General features: G+C 42.2%; 1 protein-coding gene across 1 annotated transcript; it reads right to left on the minus strand.

Annotated features, from left to right (window-relative positions):
- Positions 1–799: 799 nt before the first annotated feature.
- Positions 800–19,762, minus strand: LRP2BP (LRP2 binding protein; the record flags this gene model as incomplete). The annotated part of the gene is made up of 9 exons (XM_081084119.1): positions 800–957; positions 3,409–3,583; positions 5,757–5,980; positions 7,025–7,130; positions 7,208–7,350; positions 11,279–11,392; positions 15,569–15,681; positions 16,372–16,495; positions 19,673–19,762. 9 exons carry the CDS (start codon positions 19,760–19,762, stop codon positions 892–894), a joined length of 1,155 nt encoding a protein of 384 aa, XP_080940245.1. The 3' UTR covers positions 800–891.
- Positions 19,763–21,285: the final 1,523 nt, after the last annotated feature.

Consider the following 21,285-nt stretch of genomic DNA (forward strand, 5'->3'; position numbering starts at 1 on the left):
ATTAATGTCACTGATACAAAGAAAGCCTCTTGAGCTCATTTAATTTTTAACCATATTTAGTTATAGTTCTGTATTGATGATTTCATTGGAATTTTTTGCACATTTCATCTTCCTTTGAAATATATCTAGGTTTCTTAAAATGTAGAAAATGAAATACCAAGAAAACTTCTTGCTTTGATTGTCTTAGCAAGAATGGAGCAGTTTTTCACTCATTAAATTAAGATATTTAAGATAAGGAGTTGCAAGAGTCTAAGCAATTTCTTAAACCCACTGTTTTTAAAGTTTGTCATAAATCATCCAAGTTAATTATTTATAAGAATCTCTTGAGAATTGAGTCCCAGAAGACTCAATGCAGTCTTAGCTTTAATAACTTCTGAAGCTTAAGTGCTACACAAATTAAAATAAACACACACATTATTTGAAAGTTCCTTTAAATTTCTTTTTTATTATATATTTTTGTGAGTTTTAAATTAAAACATTTAAATAAGTTAAAATGACAAAGTTATTCAAAATTCATATATAAAATTTTCTAAGTGGTAGCATTTATACTTCTGAAGTTATTAAAACTAAGGCTGCACTAAGTCTCTTGGGACACTGTTTGAAGACAGTTGTTTTGTGGAATGGTTTTCAGTATTTGGTGTGGTTGGTGTAGGCCAGTCCAGAGGCTAAGAGCTGGATTTCTGAGGACTCATCCAGCAATCTGAGCTTATAGCTGCATTTCAAATTGCAAAATTATGAAATACAAATTCAAGAACGAAAGTAACATGCAATCAGGAAAGAAACCAAGATAATGTAACTTGAGATGCAGAAAATAACCAGATGTAGCTATTATAAAAATACATACATTTGAAGGTATTAGGACACATGATCTTTGTTGAAATGCACTATGGTCTAAATTCTTTGGTGAATAAGTAAAGAGTGAAGTTCATCTGCCAATGCAGGATCCAGACGACAAGCCTTAAAATAAAAGACAAAGAGTCACTTATTTAAATACATTTTGAATTATTGGGTCTTTCTTCCTTAACAATTTTTGGTTTGTTTTTAAGAATAGTAAAATACAATGAATTTCAAGGGAGGGTTTTTTTTTTATTGATTTCAGAGAGGAAGAGAGAGGGAGAGAGAGATAGAAACATCAATGATGAGAGAGAATCATTGATCGGCTGCCTCGTGCACATTCCCTACTGGGGACCAAGAGCCTGCAACCCAGGCATGTGCCCTTGACGGGAATTGAACCCGGAATCCTTCAGTCCACAGGCCTATGCTCTAGCCACTGAGCCAAACCGGCTAGGGCTCAAAGGAGTTTAATTAAGATACACATCTGTTCTGATTTCTTAATTAGGGAAGTTCAAAGTATCGTATGTTAAAAAAAAAGAAAAAAGAAAAAAAATCATACTAAAAGTACCCATGCTCTTATCATCTGAAAAAGAGAAAATTTTCTGTATATAGGAATAAAGGAAATTTATGTTCTGATAATAACAGCATTTCTATGACATGCATTCTTACAATTAAGTAATATGGAAAGCATGAACCTTTAGCCTCAAAATGGTTACCTCATTATATGAACAGCAGCATCTATAAATTATTTTAAAGAATATAGTCTATTATGACTAAAGTAAATACTGATACATAATAGTGCATAATTTCATAGGATGTGGCGAACTGAGATGTGACGTCAGAGGTGATTTCATCCTGACCTCACTCCATGCAGAAACCGTCCCTTCAGGACCCATGACAGCTGGTCACTAGATACTTGCTTGGTTGCTTCTAGTGGCAAGAAGCAACCACTTTATAGGAAAAACTGTTGTCATTTCCTGAACAGTCGTATGAGAAGGTTCTTCTTTATATTAAGCTAAAATTCGCGCACCAACAACCCCCCCCCCCCCCCTGCGGCAGTCGTCGAAGGTCTCAGGAGAAGGTCTCAGGTTTCACAGAAGCCCTGAGGTGGAGGAGGCGGCAGCCTGGTTTCCTGACTGTAGCCCTGTCCCTGCACCGTCTGAGGCCTTGGCTTTTCCCTCCGTGCACTGCAGGGGCTAGAACTCTGCCCCCCGCCCCATTCCTTTTCTACAGGACAGCCCTTCAGTCAGGAGGACCACGCTCAGGACCCCTCCGTCCTTTCCTCTGAATGGAAGTCTCTCTGGTCATGCTTGATATGACAGGATTCCCGACCCTCTCTGGCTTCCGACACCTGCACTTTCTCCATGTTCGAGTATCTCCCATAAAACACAACGGCCACAATTGAGTAACAGGGACATTCTCTCCCACCACGTGGAAAATCGTTCGAGGGTTGCAAGCTGTTTGGACCCAGCGTTGTCTCAGCTTATATTTATTCAGAAAAGATACTAAGGACAGCATGCACTCTGAAATTGACTTGGTTTGGAAATCGGTATAATACATCGAACATTCAGATTTTTGAAAAGAACTATTATTCACACTAACAGAATGATGTAGTGATAAATACCTCAAAGGTTGGTTGTATTTGTGTATTGTATTTCTACATAATTTAGGGTTCGCAAACATGCCTGCCAGGATTCCCAAAACACTGGCATCCTGAGGCGCTTCAGTACATACAGTGCCCCACCCACTTCCGGGGACTGAGATTGAGTTGCTCTGAAATGAGGCCTGGGCTTTGGAATTTTTGAAAGATCCCTAGTGATTTCAAAACACAGACAAGTGAACATCCATCGGTTACCTCCTGTATGCACCCCAATTGGGGCTTGAACCCACAACTTAGGTATGTGTCTTGACCGGGAATCAAATGCAAAACCTTTTGGTGTACAGGATGATGCTCGAACCAAATGAGCCTCACCAGCCAGGGTTGTCTTTTCTTTATATGAAAAAATATAGTTATTCTTTATTACCACCCCCCTCACCCACCCCTCCCCTCTTTTAACAGCTGTTAGATTTTCAGACCTGAAATCCGTTGGAATTTGACTAAATCACATGGATTAAAACATGAAAAGGCTTATTTTAACTGATTGCGGCAGACGCATGAATATTCCTCCTCACCTCAGTGTGGAAGATGTCATGTATACAAAACTTTCTTGAAAAACTACATTTCATTAAGGTGCTAGAACGAGGATACAGGCTCACCCTTTTTTCTGGGTGAAAGAAGGCATGAATATTCTGGCTTTGAGGTCTTAGTGCTGGCCTGAAAGCATCAGAGTGAGAGAATAATACAGGACTTCTAATCATGCTAAGAATCTGACAGGATCATCTAACAATCATGTCAAACTCGTGGCCAGCGGGCTATATGCCTCATTTACTTAAATAAGGCATGCGGCCCGCCAACCGTGAGTTTCACAGCCTCTCCATAGACATAGATGATCTCTATAATAACGAAGGAGGACAGAACACTAATCCATAAAAGCAGCCTCGGAGTCATTTCTGCTTGTTCTTGGGCTCACTTACTTTAGAATAATATTGTTTAGCGGTTGCTTCATCCTTTGTGGTCCCCAAGCCAAGCTGTAGGCACCGGGCATGGTAGAAGGAGGCCATGGCCATGCCTCTGCTGATGAACTCCGGGAGACAGTCCGTGACCTGGGCTATCGTCGGGATGTCTTGCTCCTCCTCGTAGTCGGCAACCCTGTTAGGACGTAAATTGTGAAATAAAGAGGATGTCAGCTATGGTTTACATTTTCACAAGCAACATGTCCACAAATTGTCCTTGTGTCTAAAATGATTTCCCCATTTCTACCTGTTTAACAAAGTAGTTGTGCAGTGAAAGGGAAACAACATGGTTAATACCGGGAAGAGTGATTGCTTTACAGCTTCCCTGTCATTATTCTCCATGGGCTCAATAACCGAGAAAATGACTAGAACAGAAAAGAAAGGTTGTTTCCTTATAATAATATTTTAAACGTAACATCACTGTAGATTTCAACAATAGGAAAAAAAAGTACTTTTTATTTCTTTGGATCATGTATTTAAACATGGACCTTAAATTTGGACTTTACTCACATAAGACCAGAAAGCACATTAAAAAAAACTTGCACATCTTTGGTTAAAAATGGTCAATAAAAATAATTCATTCTGGCCCTAGCTGGTTTGGCTCAGTGGATAGAGCGACGGCCTGCGGACTGAGAGTCCCAGGTTCGATTCCAGTCAAGGGCACATGCCTGGGTTGCAGGCTCAATCCCTGGCCCTGTTCGGGGGTGCGGGGGGCGGTGCGGAAGACAACCAATCAATGTGTCTCTCACATGGCTGTTTCTGTCTCCCTCCCTTCCACTTTCCCTAAAAATCAATGGGAATATATCCTTGGGTGAGGATTAACAACAACAAAATATAGCCCTAGCTGGTTTGGCTCCGTGGATAGAGGACCAATCTGTGGACTAAAGGGTCTGGGTTCGATTTTGGTCACAGACACATGCCCAAGATGCGGGTTTAATCCCCAGTAGGGGGCGTGCAGGAGGCAGCTGATCAATGATTCTCTCTCATCATTGATGTTTCTCTCTCTCCCTCTCTGAAATCAATAAAAGATGTTTAAAAAATATAAGGGGACCGCCTGCTTGTGCTTCTATTAAAAAAAAAAAATTCATTCTGTATAACCCAGACACAGATATGGAGAATTGTGTGAAAATGAGATCTAATCACGTTAACCCTAATGGTATGGAGAATAGGAATGTAGACAATAATGTGAAGTTTCAAAGATTTTAAGAACTTGGTAAAATCTTCATTTTAATAAAATGGGCACTTGGGGATTTGGGACATTGGTGACACCTTTACGTGACCTGCTGTCTGGAAGCCAAGATGTTGGGAGGTGAGGGTAGAAGCAGCAGATTCATCCCCCATTGTCGTGGCTGCCTCCCAGGGGGCTGGGAGGGAAGGAGCCATGGGCTCCATAGGGGCATTATTGGAGGGAAATGCATCAACATGGGCCTGTGCCACTCCAGGGGACAGCCACAGCTGTTTTTCCTGGTGTGTTGCTTTTGTACTTGCTGGGTAAGTAAATGTAGGTAAATACATGGGCTCACAGAAAAGAAAGTTCCATGTTTTATGGAAATTTCCAAATATTTTATCAGATGTATGTGTTGGGAGTCTTTTAACCATTATTCTTATTTTACAGCCCTAATCGAGCTATATTGCAATTACGTATTTAGAGAACCTGTGGCTAAGGATGCAGGAAGAAATGAATATTTAATATACATTTCTACTGTGCCAAGCCCTGTTAAGTACTTTATATGCAATCTTTTTACAATCCTGCAGAAGTATGTTTTTCTTATAAAGCAATTGATGCCCCCCAAAAGTTAAGAAACTTGCTGAACTCACTCAGCTGGTGTACAGAGCAAATACCACTGAAATCCTGAAAACCAATGGCACAGAATTGTACTATCCATGCCGAAACCGGTTTGGCTCAGTGGATAAAGCGTCAGCCTGCGGACTGAAAGGTCCCAGGTTCGATTCCGGTCGAGCGCATGTACCTGGGTTGCGGGCACATCCCCAGTAGGAGATGTGCAGGAGGCAGCTGATCGATGTTTCTCTCCCATCGATGTTTCTATCTCTCTCCCTTCCTCTCTGTAAAAAATCAATAAAATATATTTTAAAAAAATGATATATATAAAAAAAAGAATTGTACTATCTGATATGGGGCTACTTAATTAAAATCCAATGAAATTACAAGTTCAGACCTCAGTTGCACTAGCCACATTTCCAGCCCTCAACAGCCATCATTTAACAATATTGCAGCAAGTCCTGCAAACACACCTGGCACAGAACATGCAGCCGGTGTTTCTGCCAACACCTTCACCCAGCTTGTTTACCTTTTGGAAAAGGCGACGCACTTTGTAAAGAACTTCATGTTGTAGTAATACTCCACGAGGTTCCCTTGGGCGTAGACATTTCCACGCTCCGCGGCTTCCCGCAAGCAGTACAGGGCAGCCTCCGTGTCCTGTTGGATGCCATGTCCGTAGAAGTACATGAGCCCCAGGGCACCCTGGGACTCCAGGTTCCCATTGCCGCATGCTTCTGAATGCCAATAAAATGCCTTTACAAAAGCAGTTTCGTCTTGTTACAAGGTGAAATTACAAGGGAATACCAGAAAGAAAAAAGTCTCTAATGATAAGATAGTACTGTTAATTCATCTCTAGGAAATAGTTCTAGCCCCTTGAAGGTATTTCAGGCTAGCATCAGTTTCACACCTTAGAGAGAGTGTGTGTAAGGTGAGCCCGCCTGACAACAGTGCACGTGAGCTCGGCTGTCTCGGGTTTCAGGATTTTCAGATTTTCCACCGGAAGGATCCAGAAGGTAGGAAACTGGAATGGTGTCTGCAGGGTTTTGAGACAAACCTGCTACTAGGCACAGTGGGGAGGGACAGCTGTTGACGCTCAGGAAGTCAGAGCTCAGGTGGATCGCCGAGATGGGGCTTTCAAGGTCAAAGGCAACCAAGGGTAAAGGCTGCATGGGGACCAGAAACATCTGATCAATACTCAGCTACGTGGATGTGAATTAGTTCAAAAACTAATTGGCTGCTCAGTTGTCCAAGGAGGGTCTTAGATTGTTTTGTGTCTCTTACAAGTTTGTCCATAAAGCCTCTTACAAGTAGGACTCAGCCCTACATTTCCGTTCCCTATAAGGTTTTTTGGAAAATATTTCAGTCATGGTGATGAGAGAAATTATAATTCCGTAAAAATCTTGAATGGATTTAATTTTCAGTTAGTTCTTAGTATATTTTACTTACTAGTATCATTGTTCCTCAAATCAAATGTCATCATTTATTCACACTAAAAAGGATTTGGGCTTTATTTCAGGACTCTCTGGAAGCTCTCATGGAGTAAGTTTGTCTGTGTAGCTTTTATAGCATACCAATTCTCTCACATCCGGGGTCCCCTTTGGTAGAGGCAGGAAAGGTGGCACTCATAGATGAGTAAAGGATGGAATGAGCTTGGAGATCTTAAAATTTACATTCTTTACATTTTAAAGAAATGTCAGAGAGATTCAAAACCGTATTCCTTATCTCCCTCTTTTAAAAGAAAAATAGTGAGACAATCTAAATAGAATTCTAGCTAACATTTAAACAGATCAGCGTTACCTTTTCTAGCTCTTTGGGTTCCTTCGTTGAATAATACAACCCTAGCATACTTTGAGCCTTCACACTGGCTTTTGGATTCCCATTGTCCGCAGCAAAGAGCCAAAGTCTGGAAGGGAAAGACAAGGCAAGTGGTTATGTGTTTCAGCATATGAGTAAGACCAACACTCATTCTCAGGTAAGTACCTCTCAGCGTCCTCGATTGATCGGTTAATGCCTTTTCCTTCGTAATAAGCTCTTCCAAGGTTGTAAGCAGCTGCAAATTGTAAGTGTCTTGCTTTGGGACATGGAGAATCAACTATTTTCTTCATATATTCCACTCCTTTTTCCTTCCACCAAGGAAAAGAACAAACAAAAAACGCCAGATTTTAGTTTTACCCAAACTAAGTTCTTTCTCCCAATAATGTTGTAAAGCATTCACCCTCTGACATGATATAATTCCTGACTCTGTGCCCACGCGGTGTGTTGTCCTGGGTGTGCAGGGCTAGAAATAAGGAAAGAAGTAAAGGCCATCGCCTGGAAAGGCATCCTGGGAGCTCTGGGATATAAGGCAGTTCCCTCACTTCACAGCTTCCAGACTTGCATTACATTTCAATATGGTTTCCAATTTTCTCTCCTCCCTCCAGCTTCTAGGCCTTATTCGGAATCAGCACAGTTCTTGGAATTGATCAAAGTGCAGAAACAGCCGTGGCTGCTTTCACATTTGTAATTCTCACAGGATACGTGAGGCCCAAGCAAATGCTGTCTTCTCTCTTCGAGCACACTGTTCCCTAAGTGTGCCAGTGATAATGTGCCTCCAATATGCTAATGTTCATAAGACATCCACATAGTCACAGAGTGCGCAGGAGACAGCCTGCCCACCCACAACACAGCTTTCACCCTCCAAACATCCATCAGACACAAGCCTTGAAACACTGCCAAGAAAATAATACTTGACGATCAAATACGTGTTTATATATTGGAATAACCCTCACTGCTTTCTCAAAGTGCTGTTGCTGGCTATGTACCACAGTAGATGAGAAAATAAAGGTGTTTTACTTTTCGTGAGCCCCAGGTTATATGGATTTATTTTGTGAGTGCATGAGGTAGGTATCTACCATTTTCCCTCCACCTGGATAGCAAGGACTTAAGGGTAGCCAAGTGAGGTGGTGGTAAACCCTCCCATTGGTAGCCTTACATGGTTGCTCCTTGTTGCTGCTCAGTTCTTAGTTTAGGTGTCAGATGAGATGATGGGACCATACAGGGAGGAAAACTAATCCCAGAGCCAGTCTTCAGATTCATGTTAGGGAATGACCAGTGGCCAAGAAATGGATAGAACTAGAAAAGCACTGAGCTGGTCTGAACGTAAAAGCAGGTACTTTGTGCTGGGTGGAAAGTGAGCTGGGGAGTGGAAATAAAGCCAGCTCCACCTTTGAGCACTCTGGTACACTGGGATGAAGGAGGGAGGGTTCTCTACTAGAGGGCTGCCTGCGGGGCAACCCCGTTTCTGATAAAGCAAGGAAATGAAGAAAGTGGTCTGAAGAAAGGCTGAGGATCTGGGGGCCTCTACTTGCCAGCTGTAAGGCAGCTGGGAGAGGGAGAGGACAAGCAATATGGAGTCCAGAGTATGTAAGAAGACAGATGACCAGAGAGGCATACGTTTCTGTGTGGTGGCCAATATAATAAAGCTGGGAAGCCTGGCAGACCTAGTGAAGTCAAGGTTCCACGTGGCATTCCACTACCAAGTTCAGATGGAGACATGTGCTCTGGCCTCTCGAGGCCTACTGAAGCCCACTGATGGCAGTGGTCAGGCGACAGGATCCCTGGTGAGGGTTTGGAATGGCAGTTACTGGTTTGGAAACTAAAGACTTCACCAAGTAAATGGCCAACTAGATGGCTGTCCATGGGAACAGACCCATTATGCCCCTTTCATCTTCAACATGGAAGCCTGTAAAAGTTTATAAAGATGGACAGGGCATGATCAGATTTGAATTTTGAAAAGATGGCTTTGGCGGCTGTATGAATGAATTAGGGACAAGAGCAGAAGTTTTAAGGAAATACTTCCTAGTACTGTTTTTTAAAATTTTTTAAAATTTTAAAATTTTTATTATGAATAAATATTGAGTTTTATGGAACTTTCAATATACTAAAACCATATGATTTCTTTTATTCAGGCTATTCAAGTGGTATATTATATTCATAGATTTTCTTATCAACAAATTATTAAATTTCTGGGCTAAATCTTACTTGGTTATTATATTCTTTTAATGGGTATTGATTTTGTTTCTGACAAAGGCAAATATTTTCTTATCCTAACAGCTGCCACCATAACTTTTCTTGGAGAGATGTGATCTTTCTCTAGGAAAGTTCTCTGAAAAGCTCCTGAGGCGATACCCTGATAGCAGCATTGCCAACACAGGGCCACAGCTAATCAGTCAACACTGGAGGCTCTGCTGTGGGTCGGACACTGGTGTAAATCCTGGGGCATTCGGCAGTGAGGAAATAGACAAAACAGCCTAATTTTAAGGAGCTTACATTCCAATAGGGAGGAGGAAGTTAAGCAGTAACAACGGAGACCATCATCAAGTCTGTGAAGAATGGCCACAGAAAACCTTTCAGAGGAAGTGCATGGAACAGTGACCTGAATGAAAGGAAGGCAGACGAAGAGGTGACTAAACAACGCTGTGTGAGAAAATGGGATAAATTCATTTGGGGATCAGCAAAGGAGAGGATTAAGGGAGAAGACACAGAAAGGGGAAAGGGTGGGGGAGGAAGAGACCTCAGCAAGTTGAAGAATCCTGTGAGGTGGGGCAGCCAGTGAGAGGTGCTCGATAGATGGCAACTGAAATGACTGATGAGCAAGTTCAAGTTGTTCACTATGTGGGATCCGGTGTGGTCCTCCATGTTAGAAGCAATGCTACAAGCACAATCCTGTTTTATGAGGTCATCAAAGACAACAGGCAGTGACCTATGCCAGGGCAGAGATAATGGCATGGCCACAAAGATGAAGAGTATAGAGTAAAAATCTGGAAAGAAGAAGAAAAGCAGAAGTGACTGTGAGAACATAAACCTGAATATTTTAGATCAATTTTGAAGCTCTGATTATTTAAATCTTAAGGAATGAGTGAAATTGTCATCACATAACTTATTTTTTTTTTGGGTGGGAGTATTGTTTAATATGATTTTCTTTGTGCTCAAACATATATGCCTAGTATATTTTCAATTTTGGTATCTCAAACAAGGAGTATTAAAATTTCATGTTAGGAATTTTATGGTGTGGATGCTGCATAGTTTATAAAACTTACCTATTATATACTGACTATTATCTATCATGTCTAGAAATTAAATTTAATATTTTGTAAACTTATTTTTTAGCACATTTCCTTCACGTGGTCTGATGCTATGACATCTGGCACATATAGGCTCTGAATTATGATTTTCATATTAAACAGAGCTTTACTGATATGGGATTATAATTTCTACACTAAGTTTTAATGTGTTTCTATGCTTCTTTGAACATCTTTGTTGATGCACTAAAAAAATACATGTCATTTTCTTAAGTACATATTTACTCTCTCTTAACAAGGAAATTTAGATTAATTACATTTGTCTGATGGCTGCAATAATTATGAGTTTCTTTTTATATAAAATTTTTAAACATACAGAAAAATAGAAAAGATATACAACAAAAATTTGTATAACTACCATATAAATTATCAGTAACATTTTGCTATATTTGCTCCTACTTTTGCTTTGTTTCAAGTTATCTGCAGATGTAAATATCAGTACAGTTCACACCTAAATATTTCAGTATGTTTTACAAGAGAAGTTCTTCTGAACAAATACCAGATGTGTCCCTTCTAAATAATGTTATATAAGATTTATATATACAAATTCACTGCATGGGGCAATTCATGATAGCACATAATTTAAAATAATAACAATGTTTATATTAGATGGCAGAATTTGGAATGATCCTATTTTTTGCTTATTTTCTAGCTTTTTTTCTCCATGTTTATGTAGCTTTGAAAATACAGGAAAGCATATTAAAAGAGAAAATTATTGGCATCTAATGGTAGCAGGAAGAAGGAGCAAAAAAGAAATTTTGTTTTTCACACAAATGAAAAATGACTGGTGCCATCCTTTGAATGCTAAAAGGTTAGAGATTACTGAACTATAAGGATAGAAATGTATGATTAAAATGTGAATAATTTCAATTGTATCAGATAATCCATTAACAATGAAATCTTAAACACTGCGAACAAATCAATAACTTACAGCTTTTACAGCTGTCCCCAGCCCATCATAATACATTACGCCCAGCTGGTAAATTGCTTGATGATCATGGTCCTTGATTTCTTCAAACTGTTCTAATGCTTCTTCATACCATCCCTGCAAGCTCACAGGAAATACTGAATTATTATTATCTTAAAGTAATCCCAGTCATTTAATTCCCACCCAAATCTAGCCAGTAGCACCAAATAAACCAAGAAAAGACAGTCACAAATTTATGGACTTTGCAAGTTAAGTCACTGACAACAGTCAACACGCTATAAAGTCAATTAAATAGACCTAAACATGGCAACTGAGGGAAGTGACCAGTAGGAATTTAGGTAAGAGTCTCTTTGGCTTTCACTCTTACTCTTGCCTATTGCCAATCCTCTCTTGAAATGACAGCTTAGCCGACTGCTCAATCTAGCCTGCCACCTCCCCCACCACTCCTGAAGTCTGAGAAATATCAGAGCTGGGACCAAAGCCTTGGAGAAGATTTGAGACATCCTATCTAATAAAAGGGTAATATGCAAATTAACTGTCACTCCACCACAAAGATGGTGGCGCACATAGCCACAAGATGGCAGCACCCAGTCCCCTCAGCCTTACCGCTGGCATGTCCAGTCCTGTCAGCCCTGCTTGCCCCTCGCCGAGAGCAGACAGCAGGGCCTTGCTTGCCTCTGGCCACAGTGGCGAGACAGAGAGCAGACAGCAGCCCCCCACAGCGAGCAGACAGCAGGGCCCCCGCAGCAAGCAGACATCAGGGCCCTACTTGCCCATGGCCACAGAGGCGAGCCAGAGAGCAGACAGGCAGGCAGGTCCACAGAGAGCAGAGAACCACAGGGAGTGGGCCTAAGCCATCAGTAGGACATCCCCTGAGGGCTCCCAGATTGGAGAGGGTGCAGGTCGGGCTGAGGGACCCACCCTCCCCCTGCACGAATTTCGTGCACCGGGCCTCTAGTTGTAGTATAAAATCTATCTTACACTATAAATTAAAAATCTGTTTATATTTTTGCCCCAAATATTTAATATTATCTATAAAACATTTTCATGTTCATAGTAACTGATGACCCTGATTCTTACCTTGTACTTAAGGGTAGTTTATATGTTCCTCTACACCAGAGGTCGCCAACTGATGGTCCATGAGGTCCGAAAGGTTGGCGGCCACTGCTCTACACAGAGTAAGGAGGGAACTGCCCTCTGTCCACATTATGCTGACGTACCCTGCGGGTAGGTCAAGAAGGGACTGTGCAGGCTATCACTTGAGAATGTACAATAAAAATTTGCATAACTGCCACATAAATTCTTAGTAATAACATTTTGCTACCTTGGCTTCATCTATTTTTTTAATAGTAGTGAATATTCTTATGAAGGACATTGGCTGTTATTAAACATCCACTATTATTATGGCTCATGTCCTTCAGTTTTGCAGTTTTCCAGTTGAGAAGACATGGAAAAACAAGCATGTGATTCTCGAAAATTAACTTCCTCCCATACTTCCTATAAAAACCCACATGTTCTGTATCATCACTGTAAGGCTCCTCGGCAGTTAGACAAATCCGGTAACAAACATGCTATGGTGTGAGGGACTCATACGGGATTTTATATTTTAATCCACCATGAAAACGCCTCACACTAAAGAATGAATCATTTGTAGTGGTAGAAAGAGAGTCTTTTACTGAATTGAAGGTCATTATTAGGAAGAGCAGGCCAGAGAAAAACAGCTTTTGGGAAACACAAAAATAATTAAATTTCTCTTTTCATCAACTGTCATTAATCAACCAATTGATAAAAATTAACAAAAACTACCCCAAAATCCTAATAAATATTTATTTATTTTAAAGAGGACGTATCCAGTCACTGACGTCGTTCCTTTGTGGCGCGGGAGGAACCACCTGGCTTCCAGTTCTTGTTGGTCGCTCTGAGCACGTTTAGAGTCATTTCTTAGGAAATGAAAAGCGGGAGAAGGTGCGAAATCGCCCTTGAAGGTCAGGGAGCAGCGGTCTCCTCCCCTGGGTCACTGACTCGCTCCGTTCCCGTCCCCCCCCCCCCCCCCGGGAGGTGGGGAGGTCGCCCTGGAGAGACTGGGAAGTCTGTCCTCCACGCTTTCTCCTTGAAGTAAACTTTAAAAATAAATAAAAAGCACTAACTTTTATAACACACACACACACACACAAAATAAAGAGTACGTATCAATGAGTAACTGACTGAGCTGTTAAGACTAATTTTCCTTTCTGGCTAATGTTGGGCTTAGATGTGACAGGGCTGGAAAAGTTAGACTATGCAAAGGAAAGTAAGAAAGTTCTTTCAGTTTCCATTATTTTAAATACCATATACAGGTGGAAGATCTCAAATGAACACTTTCAACCCAAACTTCTCCTTCGAGAACATGTAAGTTTCTACTTTGAAATCTGTCTACTTGGATGACTAATGGGCATTTTAAACATAACATGTCCAAAAACTGAACTCTTGGTCATCACCTCAATACTCACTCTTCCCCAGTCTGTTTTTCAGGCCATTATACCACTGTCTGTGTCTCCAGAACAAATCCAGGACCCAGCTCCACTGCTACAACTCTGGTCAAGATTACCAACCTCTCTCGCCTGAACTAGTGTAATTTCACCCTGAACTAGTTCTATGCCTTCCTCCTAATCCGTTCACCACAGACTGAAAACCCTCCGATGGCTTCTCACTACATTTAAGCAAAGCTCCTCTAGAGCCCTCTCTGCCTGGCTTATTCCACACTGGTCTCCTTTAGATCTCAAAACATTCTCATCGATGAAATGTGCTATTTGTTCTCTCTCTGGAACACACTTCCACTGGCTGTTTGCATTGTGTTTCCTTTTCTGCAAATGTTAGTTTCAACAACGGGTCTTTTCACCCTATGCCTAAGTTATTCTCTATTGTTGTACACAGTTAATTCCTTTCCTAGTACTCTTCCTTATTTTTAATTATACATATATTCATTTTCTCCCCCTTCTGGACTGTAACCTTTGTGAAATGGGGACCATTCTGATTCCCTCTTCATTTTATAGCACATACTAGCGAAGCCTTATGAAGCACTTATTAGGTGCCAGGCCCTGTTTTACAATTAATACATCCTCACAATAGTTCTATGAACACACATTATTACCCCCCTTTTACAGATGAGAAAACTGAGGTACCAAGAGGTTAAGGATTTGTGCCCAAGGATAAGCAATTAAAAAGCAATAGAGCCGGGTTTAAGAGATCAACCGAAGGACTTGTATGCATGCATATAAGCATAGCCAATGGACACAAGACACTGGGGTTTAGGGGAAGCCGGGGGAAGGTCAAGGAGGGGAGGAGAAAAAAAAAGGAGACATATGTAGTACTCTTTGTAATACCTTAAGCAATAAAACAAAATTTTTTTTTAAAAAAAGCAATAGAGCCATATTCAAACCTACGTGCAAAGCTAAGAGATCCTTCACTTAACCGTTATGCTGTGCTATTCTCAGTTACAGGGGCATGACTGGTCCTCAACAAATACTTGTTGCCAGAATGAATGAAGGAGCCATCAAAAGATGAGAGAGTAAGTGGGTTATAGGTGAATAGCTGCCCAAATATTCAATGGATGGTGAGGGATTAGAGACAGCTGGTCCCTTTCACACCTTCCCTCAGGCTCAGTGAAGAACTAAAGCTGTATTACTGACAATGGAGTGAAAATATTTTAGATGATATTAAATATTTTGGGCAAAAATATAAACATTAGATTTTTTAATTTTATACCAAAACTAGAGGCCTGGCACATGAAATTCGTGCATGGGTACAGTCCCTAGGCCTAGCCTGTGATCAGGGCCATCTTCCCTGGCTGCTGGCAGCCATCACCACCCCCTGCCACCACCCACCCCTGGTTTCCCGTTTGCCAATCGGAGCCTGCTGGCCCAGGGAAGGGACCAAGAGGTTGGCTGGCAGGCCCCGATCGGTTGATCAGAGCCTGCGGGCTGGGGGCAGCTCCTGCATTGACCGTCTGCCCCCTGGTGGTCAGTGTGGGTTATAGCGACCGGTAGTTCTGCTGTTTGGTTGATTTGCATATTACCCTTTTATTATATAGGATGTCTCCTATAAATGACTTTCATTAGAATGTCTTCATGGAGAAAGCCCAGATAGCTCCTTAAACTGATACCAGCATATCACACTTGAAGCCACAACCATAATCTGTGGAATTTGACAGAATTTCCCTGATATTACAAAGGAAGGAACTGTAGGAGATATTTTGCTATGAAGATCTAACAGCAGCATTAAATGAAATAAAAACAAATAAACAAAGACTGATACCTCTTCAAAATATAGTTGACCTCGCAGGAAATAGGCCATAGCATCCCCTCTTACTATTCTCTCCTTCAAGAGCTGCAATGCCTGATCCACCAAATTAGCATGGCTATAACGGTCTGATTTAAGAAAGGTAAAGAATTATAACTTTAACACAATATGAATTTTCTCTCTTCAAGTCACCAATTATACAGAATTCATCTGACACTTTACACGAGTTTCCTTCCTAGTGTTCATTCCTCCTTGGCTAAAGGAGAAAGTATTATCATGGGCCCTAACACGAGGCCTCATACAATCAAGAAATATCTGTTGGTTGGTTTTCAGAGTAACCCAGTTTACCACTAGGAGGAGCTCTAGCAAGCAGTCTGTGTGCAATTCTTTGGGCAAAGTCATCCATGGGCGAGTGAAATTCTTCATCTGAGGCTTAATTAGAGCTATTCTAACCAAATGAGCTAACCATCCCCAATTTAATTTTTTAAAAGACCATAGAAAAAAACGGTAGCTTTAAAGGCCAATTTCAAGTAAAGTATGGCATTGTCCTCCTTAACAGACAAGCCATCTGGCTTCCCTTTTCCAGAAGAGGTTCCTAAACCCCTGAATGTAAACTCAGGCTCGGGCTCTGTGAAATTTCCCCGCTGATGATTTGCTACCAGATGTGTGAAATCGCAATTTCGCATATTCCTACAGGAAAGCTACGAAGGGCTGTAAAGTTAACCCCCTCCTTGACAACAGTAAGACTCATATTTCTTGTCTCTTTTTTCTCTGGTGTACAGATCAACTTTTAGTGAAAATATTATCAGAATTTGTACCAGTCTTGTCCTTTGTCCATTGTAATAAGCTGTAGTTCCTGGCAGCATCCTGGGATAGAGAGGTATAGAGGTGGTCCTCGGGCAACTTCTCACTGGTCAACTGCATCCTGTTTGCACGTGTATTCTGTGAAAGAACATAAAAAATAAGATAGAAATATCTTCCTCCAGAAAAATTTGAAAAGACACTCCCATCCCCACTTGGCACTCCTGAAAAGCAACCTCCCCACATTTCTAGGGGCAGGGCACCAAATTACCAGCCCTGGTGGTGAATATTCCTTCTTAGGAAACCAGGGCCTTTGTAGCTATGAGAAGCAGCACAACCACCCTCCATGCCTGTCTCCAGAGCACGGGATTAATGATGAGAGCTCTCCGCACATCCTCTCTCTGAGTTTACCTGCTGCAACGGGTCACCTCACCCGCCACAGCAGCTGCCACTAGTAGGATTTGGCGACACTGCCCATAGATATAGTTCTTGTGCTCTAGGACCTGCCCATTGCCCTGTATCTGAATCTCATCAGGCTAATAATCCACTTCACACCACAGCATTTGTCTGTTCTACCTGGGAATACGCTTTATTTTAGCTGTGTTGCTCAGTTTCATCTTCCTGTCTGTATTGGATTGCCATGCTGTAAGACAGATCGCGGTTCAACGGAAAATCAGAGCCTTCATAAAAAATGTAGGGGCCACCTCATCTGGGATGAAGGAGTCCAGGTTGGCCTAGGTTGAGGATAGTGAGACCGCAAACTTGGCTGTTGCTATGCTGTTTGTTTACTCCTGCGCATTCTATAGTTACAGCTGGCCTTCACCAATCAGGAGCAAGCTTCCAGTGGAGGTTCCTGATTGGTGGTGAAGAGCACTCAGCAACCCTTTAGTGCAGTGGTTCTCAACCTTGGCTGCGCATTAGAATCACCTGGGAATCTTTTTAAAATCCTGATTTCTGGGCCTCATCCTCCGGAAATTCTTTCTTTGTTACTAATGTTGTGGCCCCACCCCATAACAAAGAAATAGAATTTCCGGAGGATGAGGCCCAGAAATCAGGATTTCAAAGATTCCCAGGTGATTCTAATGTGCAGCCAAAGTTGAGAACTGCTTTAGTGTGATTGGAAAGTTCCATTTCTACAATTTTATGACACTATTTTGGATAATAAATTGCTTCATTAATGAGAAGGAAGTGGCCCTAACTGGTTTGGCTCAGTGGCTAGACTGCAGGGGTGGGCAAACTTTTTGACTTGAGGGCCACAATGGGTTCTTAAACTGGACTCAGAAGAAGGAGCTGCGGCCGTGTTTCCCGACGTTGCCATGTTAACACTGCTGCTGGTGAAGGAGCGGAGGGGAGAGCAAGAGAACCCTCCCTCTTTCGGCTCCGCAGGCCGGATAGAACAGCCGAACGGGCCGGATCCGGCCTGCGGGTCGTAGTTTGCCCACGGCTGGGCTAGAGCGTCCGCCTTTGGACTAAAAGGTCCCAGGTTCGATTCCGGTCAAGGGCATGTACCTTGGTTGCGGGCACAACCCCAGTGGGAGGTGTGCAGGAGGCAGCTGATCGATGTTTCTCGCCCATCAATGTTTCTAACTCTCTATCCCTCTCCCTTCCTCTCTGTAAAAAAATCAATAAAATATATATATTTTTTTAAATGAGAAGGAAGTGCAGGAAAGGGAGATAATTCAATATATTAGGCGGGGAAAAGCAATTAAGTATCTGTGATTTTGGAATAGTCACTTAATATTTTTAAGAGGCAATTTCCTCACCTGTAGTTTGGATGATCAGTAGTTTGAACTAGAGGATTTCAAAATGTCTGATCCTAGATATGTAACATTCTTTAGGAAAGAAGAGCAAGAGGTGAAGTGACCTTCTCACCACTTCATGCACGCTATTAACGTGACTGATCACTACTTTTTTCCCCTTCCCATGCTCTGCTCTATGGGAGCAGGTCATTCTGTGTAACCCACACTCCAGAGGGCAAGGTGGGGGAGGATCTCACCACTTCCTGGAGTGGGGAGTGTCTACATGAAGAGTCTGGAATTCTTTTGTGAGGAAGAGTTAGTGTCTTTTCGCTCTCATTTCTTTATCGACTCAATCATTTATAACAGTATAGACTTAAGGATATCTATTTTATTGAATTATAATCCAACAGTACAATATTGTGTCGTCCACATTGCTTTGGCCAGTGGGAGCTCTTTTAGGTTGCCTTCTGAGACCCTTTGGCCTTCCTGGACTACCTCACAAATGCTTCCTCAGTCTTCAAGACAGTCCATTCGCTCACTCAGTCAGCTGTTGGGAGCTACCCATTGTCTTCACTATCAGAGAAGTGTAAACAAGGAGCCCGGAACGCTGGAGAACCTTGAGCCCTGGCGAGGGCCAGAGCTATGCACCAATTATTTAGTTGCAGAGTAAATCTTTACTAATACTTACTGACCTTCAAGATACTCTGTCTGTTACCGGAATTGCCTGCCTAAGGGCTATATGTGCGTCCAAAATTGAAGAAAAGGTTGGCAAGGCCTGGGCACCTGTGGAAGTCCTTCCCCTTGCGTTGGCCTTCCTGCCTAGCCCCCAATATTTCCAAATTATTATGTCTTGTCTTGTCTCTGTCATTTGCATGCGGCCCCTCTCTAGATCCCGAACCCTGAACCACTCGGGACGTGGCTCGCACAGTCAGCATTCAATATATTTTTTTTAAACTCTCACTCTAAATGACATCCTCCTTCTGGAAACATACTTACCTGCAAATTAAACTTAAATGAAACTATCACTGCTTACAAGAGTGCCTGTTGTGAATATGCATCTTAGACTATCTTCCTTTTAAGAAAATTGATCCCACTGGTTTCATGTTTACTAAAAACTCCAGTTACTTCCCAATAAAACACTGTTCTCTGTGGAGAGTGACTATAGTGTTTGGACAGGTTCAAGCTTTGGACTAATGAGAGGGCATGGTCCTCTCATGGCAAAGCCACGTGCAAGTCCCAGCTTGGAGGGCAAAGCTCTCCCAGCACAATTATAGCCGAAGGCTATGGTGGTAAGCTTGACCTACGGTCTGAATCTGTGGTCCCAGGTAGATGAGTGATGTGGGCTTGATAGAGTTCAGGTGCATGTAACTGAGTAGATTTTAAAAGCACGAGAATGTTGTAAACATCTTGACCACGCCCTTACTTTGCCTCCTGGAATCTGGCTATAAAATGAAGACACAGCTCTCAGGGTGTGGCGCTGTTGTTAGCGCTCCATCAGAGAGGACAATGTCCACCCAGACCCAGCTTTCTTCTTCTGTCCGTCTTTTCTCGATCCTTCACCGCCCCCTCTCCGACTCACCAAACCTGGCTGAGCTGGCTCGGCACAGTCCTCAAGTACTGATTCTGCTCCACCAGCTTTGTTCAGTTCCTGGAAAGCTTTTGGGTCCATTACGAAGGGTAAGCCAGCTATCCAGGTAACACAAATATTTTTTCTGAAACAATATGAGCAATAGAGACGTACACAATGAGTAAAGGGAGAAAAGCTTTAAAAACTACTCACAAAATTCCCTTTCCTTGTCAAGTTTACAAACGTACCAGGAAGTTAACAATAATTATCAGACTTAATGCATGTTTTAAGGGAAAAGGATGTAATAGGGAGGCACATTTATCACACAGGTATCCCATTATATGTTAACTGCAGTCCATTGTTAGATGTGAGCAGAGCAAGGATAATGGGCCAGGAAGAGAAACTCACCAGGGCAGAAAGCCCTGGGTGCCTAGGAAGGGGCAAAACTGGGAAAACAAGAACCTCGTCTCCAGGGTAACCTACCCTCCCCTAGCACATCACTGGTCATGCGGTTTAGACCCCCTGACCTTTTCCTCCCTAAAGATAACATCTAGGCCTCCATTGCATTTCAGCTCCAGGCCCAGAAAAGCAGCAAAGCCAGGTAAGTGACACGGTGGCTGCCTCAGGACCAGCTTCAGTGGAGACCAAGACCCTGAAAGCGCACACCAGGAACCCTCCACGGAGCACGTCCATGCCATTTCTTCCCCCTCTCCTTGCCTCACAGGCACATATCCCCCACCCTCTAAGGGACCCCGTGAGACTGCAACCAGGGGAGCGATGAGCAGCGGCAGCTCGTCCTGGGCTAACCCCCCGAACCTGCCTCCATGGCCCCCTTATCTCTGACTTCCCAGTGAGCCAAAGCAGCCCTTTCCTGTTGCTTCTTCTATGCCCTTCCTTGTTGCACTGTCCTAAGTACGTTTTTGCTGCCATCATGGACCCAATACTCTGGGGCTCAGTGCTGTGTAGCCCTACCCTTTGGCTATCCCCACCCCCCAGGCCCCTTTCCTTAAATAAATTCAGTTTATCTTTATTCACTGCCTGCTGTGGCTATTTAGCCTGCCCGAGCCTCACCGTCACACACATTAAGAATTCTAAGAACTTAACCTTGCATTAGGAATTCCTGAAAGGGAATATCTGTGCAACCTGGAAGCTTAATTATATGCTTTTAAAAAAGCGCTTACCTAATTGATAAACACTTGTCCATATTGCCAAAGGCAAATTGGCAATAGGGACCCGTGTTCTCACCTGACAGCAGTATCTTTGCAGTGCCATTCTTTAAATCGCATAAAAAGGTGTCGAGACTTGCTTAAGTATAAAACATACAGAACCAAAGCATGGCTCTATGTAGGTGCTTGAACATAAATATATACCCACATTTATGTCCAAGTACACATATGAATAAAAATGTTTAAAACTACCCCTTGGGTCAGTGCATCAGTAGAGTAATATAAATGTATTACTGCAAAAATCACTTTATGGCTTATTGCAAAATAAACGATATACTGCAACCAAAATTGCAACTAAAAGGGCGCTTAGAGGACAATGAGCTTGTCCTTAGAGGCATAATCATAAGCCTGTCTATTTTTCAGTCCTGCTCTCAAAGCTATGGGTAGAGAGAAAGGACT

The sequence above is a fragment of the Myotis nattereri genome (genome assembly GCF_964212035.1).
Source record: "Myotis nattereri genome assembly, chromosome: 2".
NCBI lineage: Eukaryota > Metazoa > Chordata > Mammalia > Chiroptera > Vespertilionidae > Myotis > Myotis nattereri.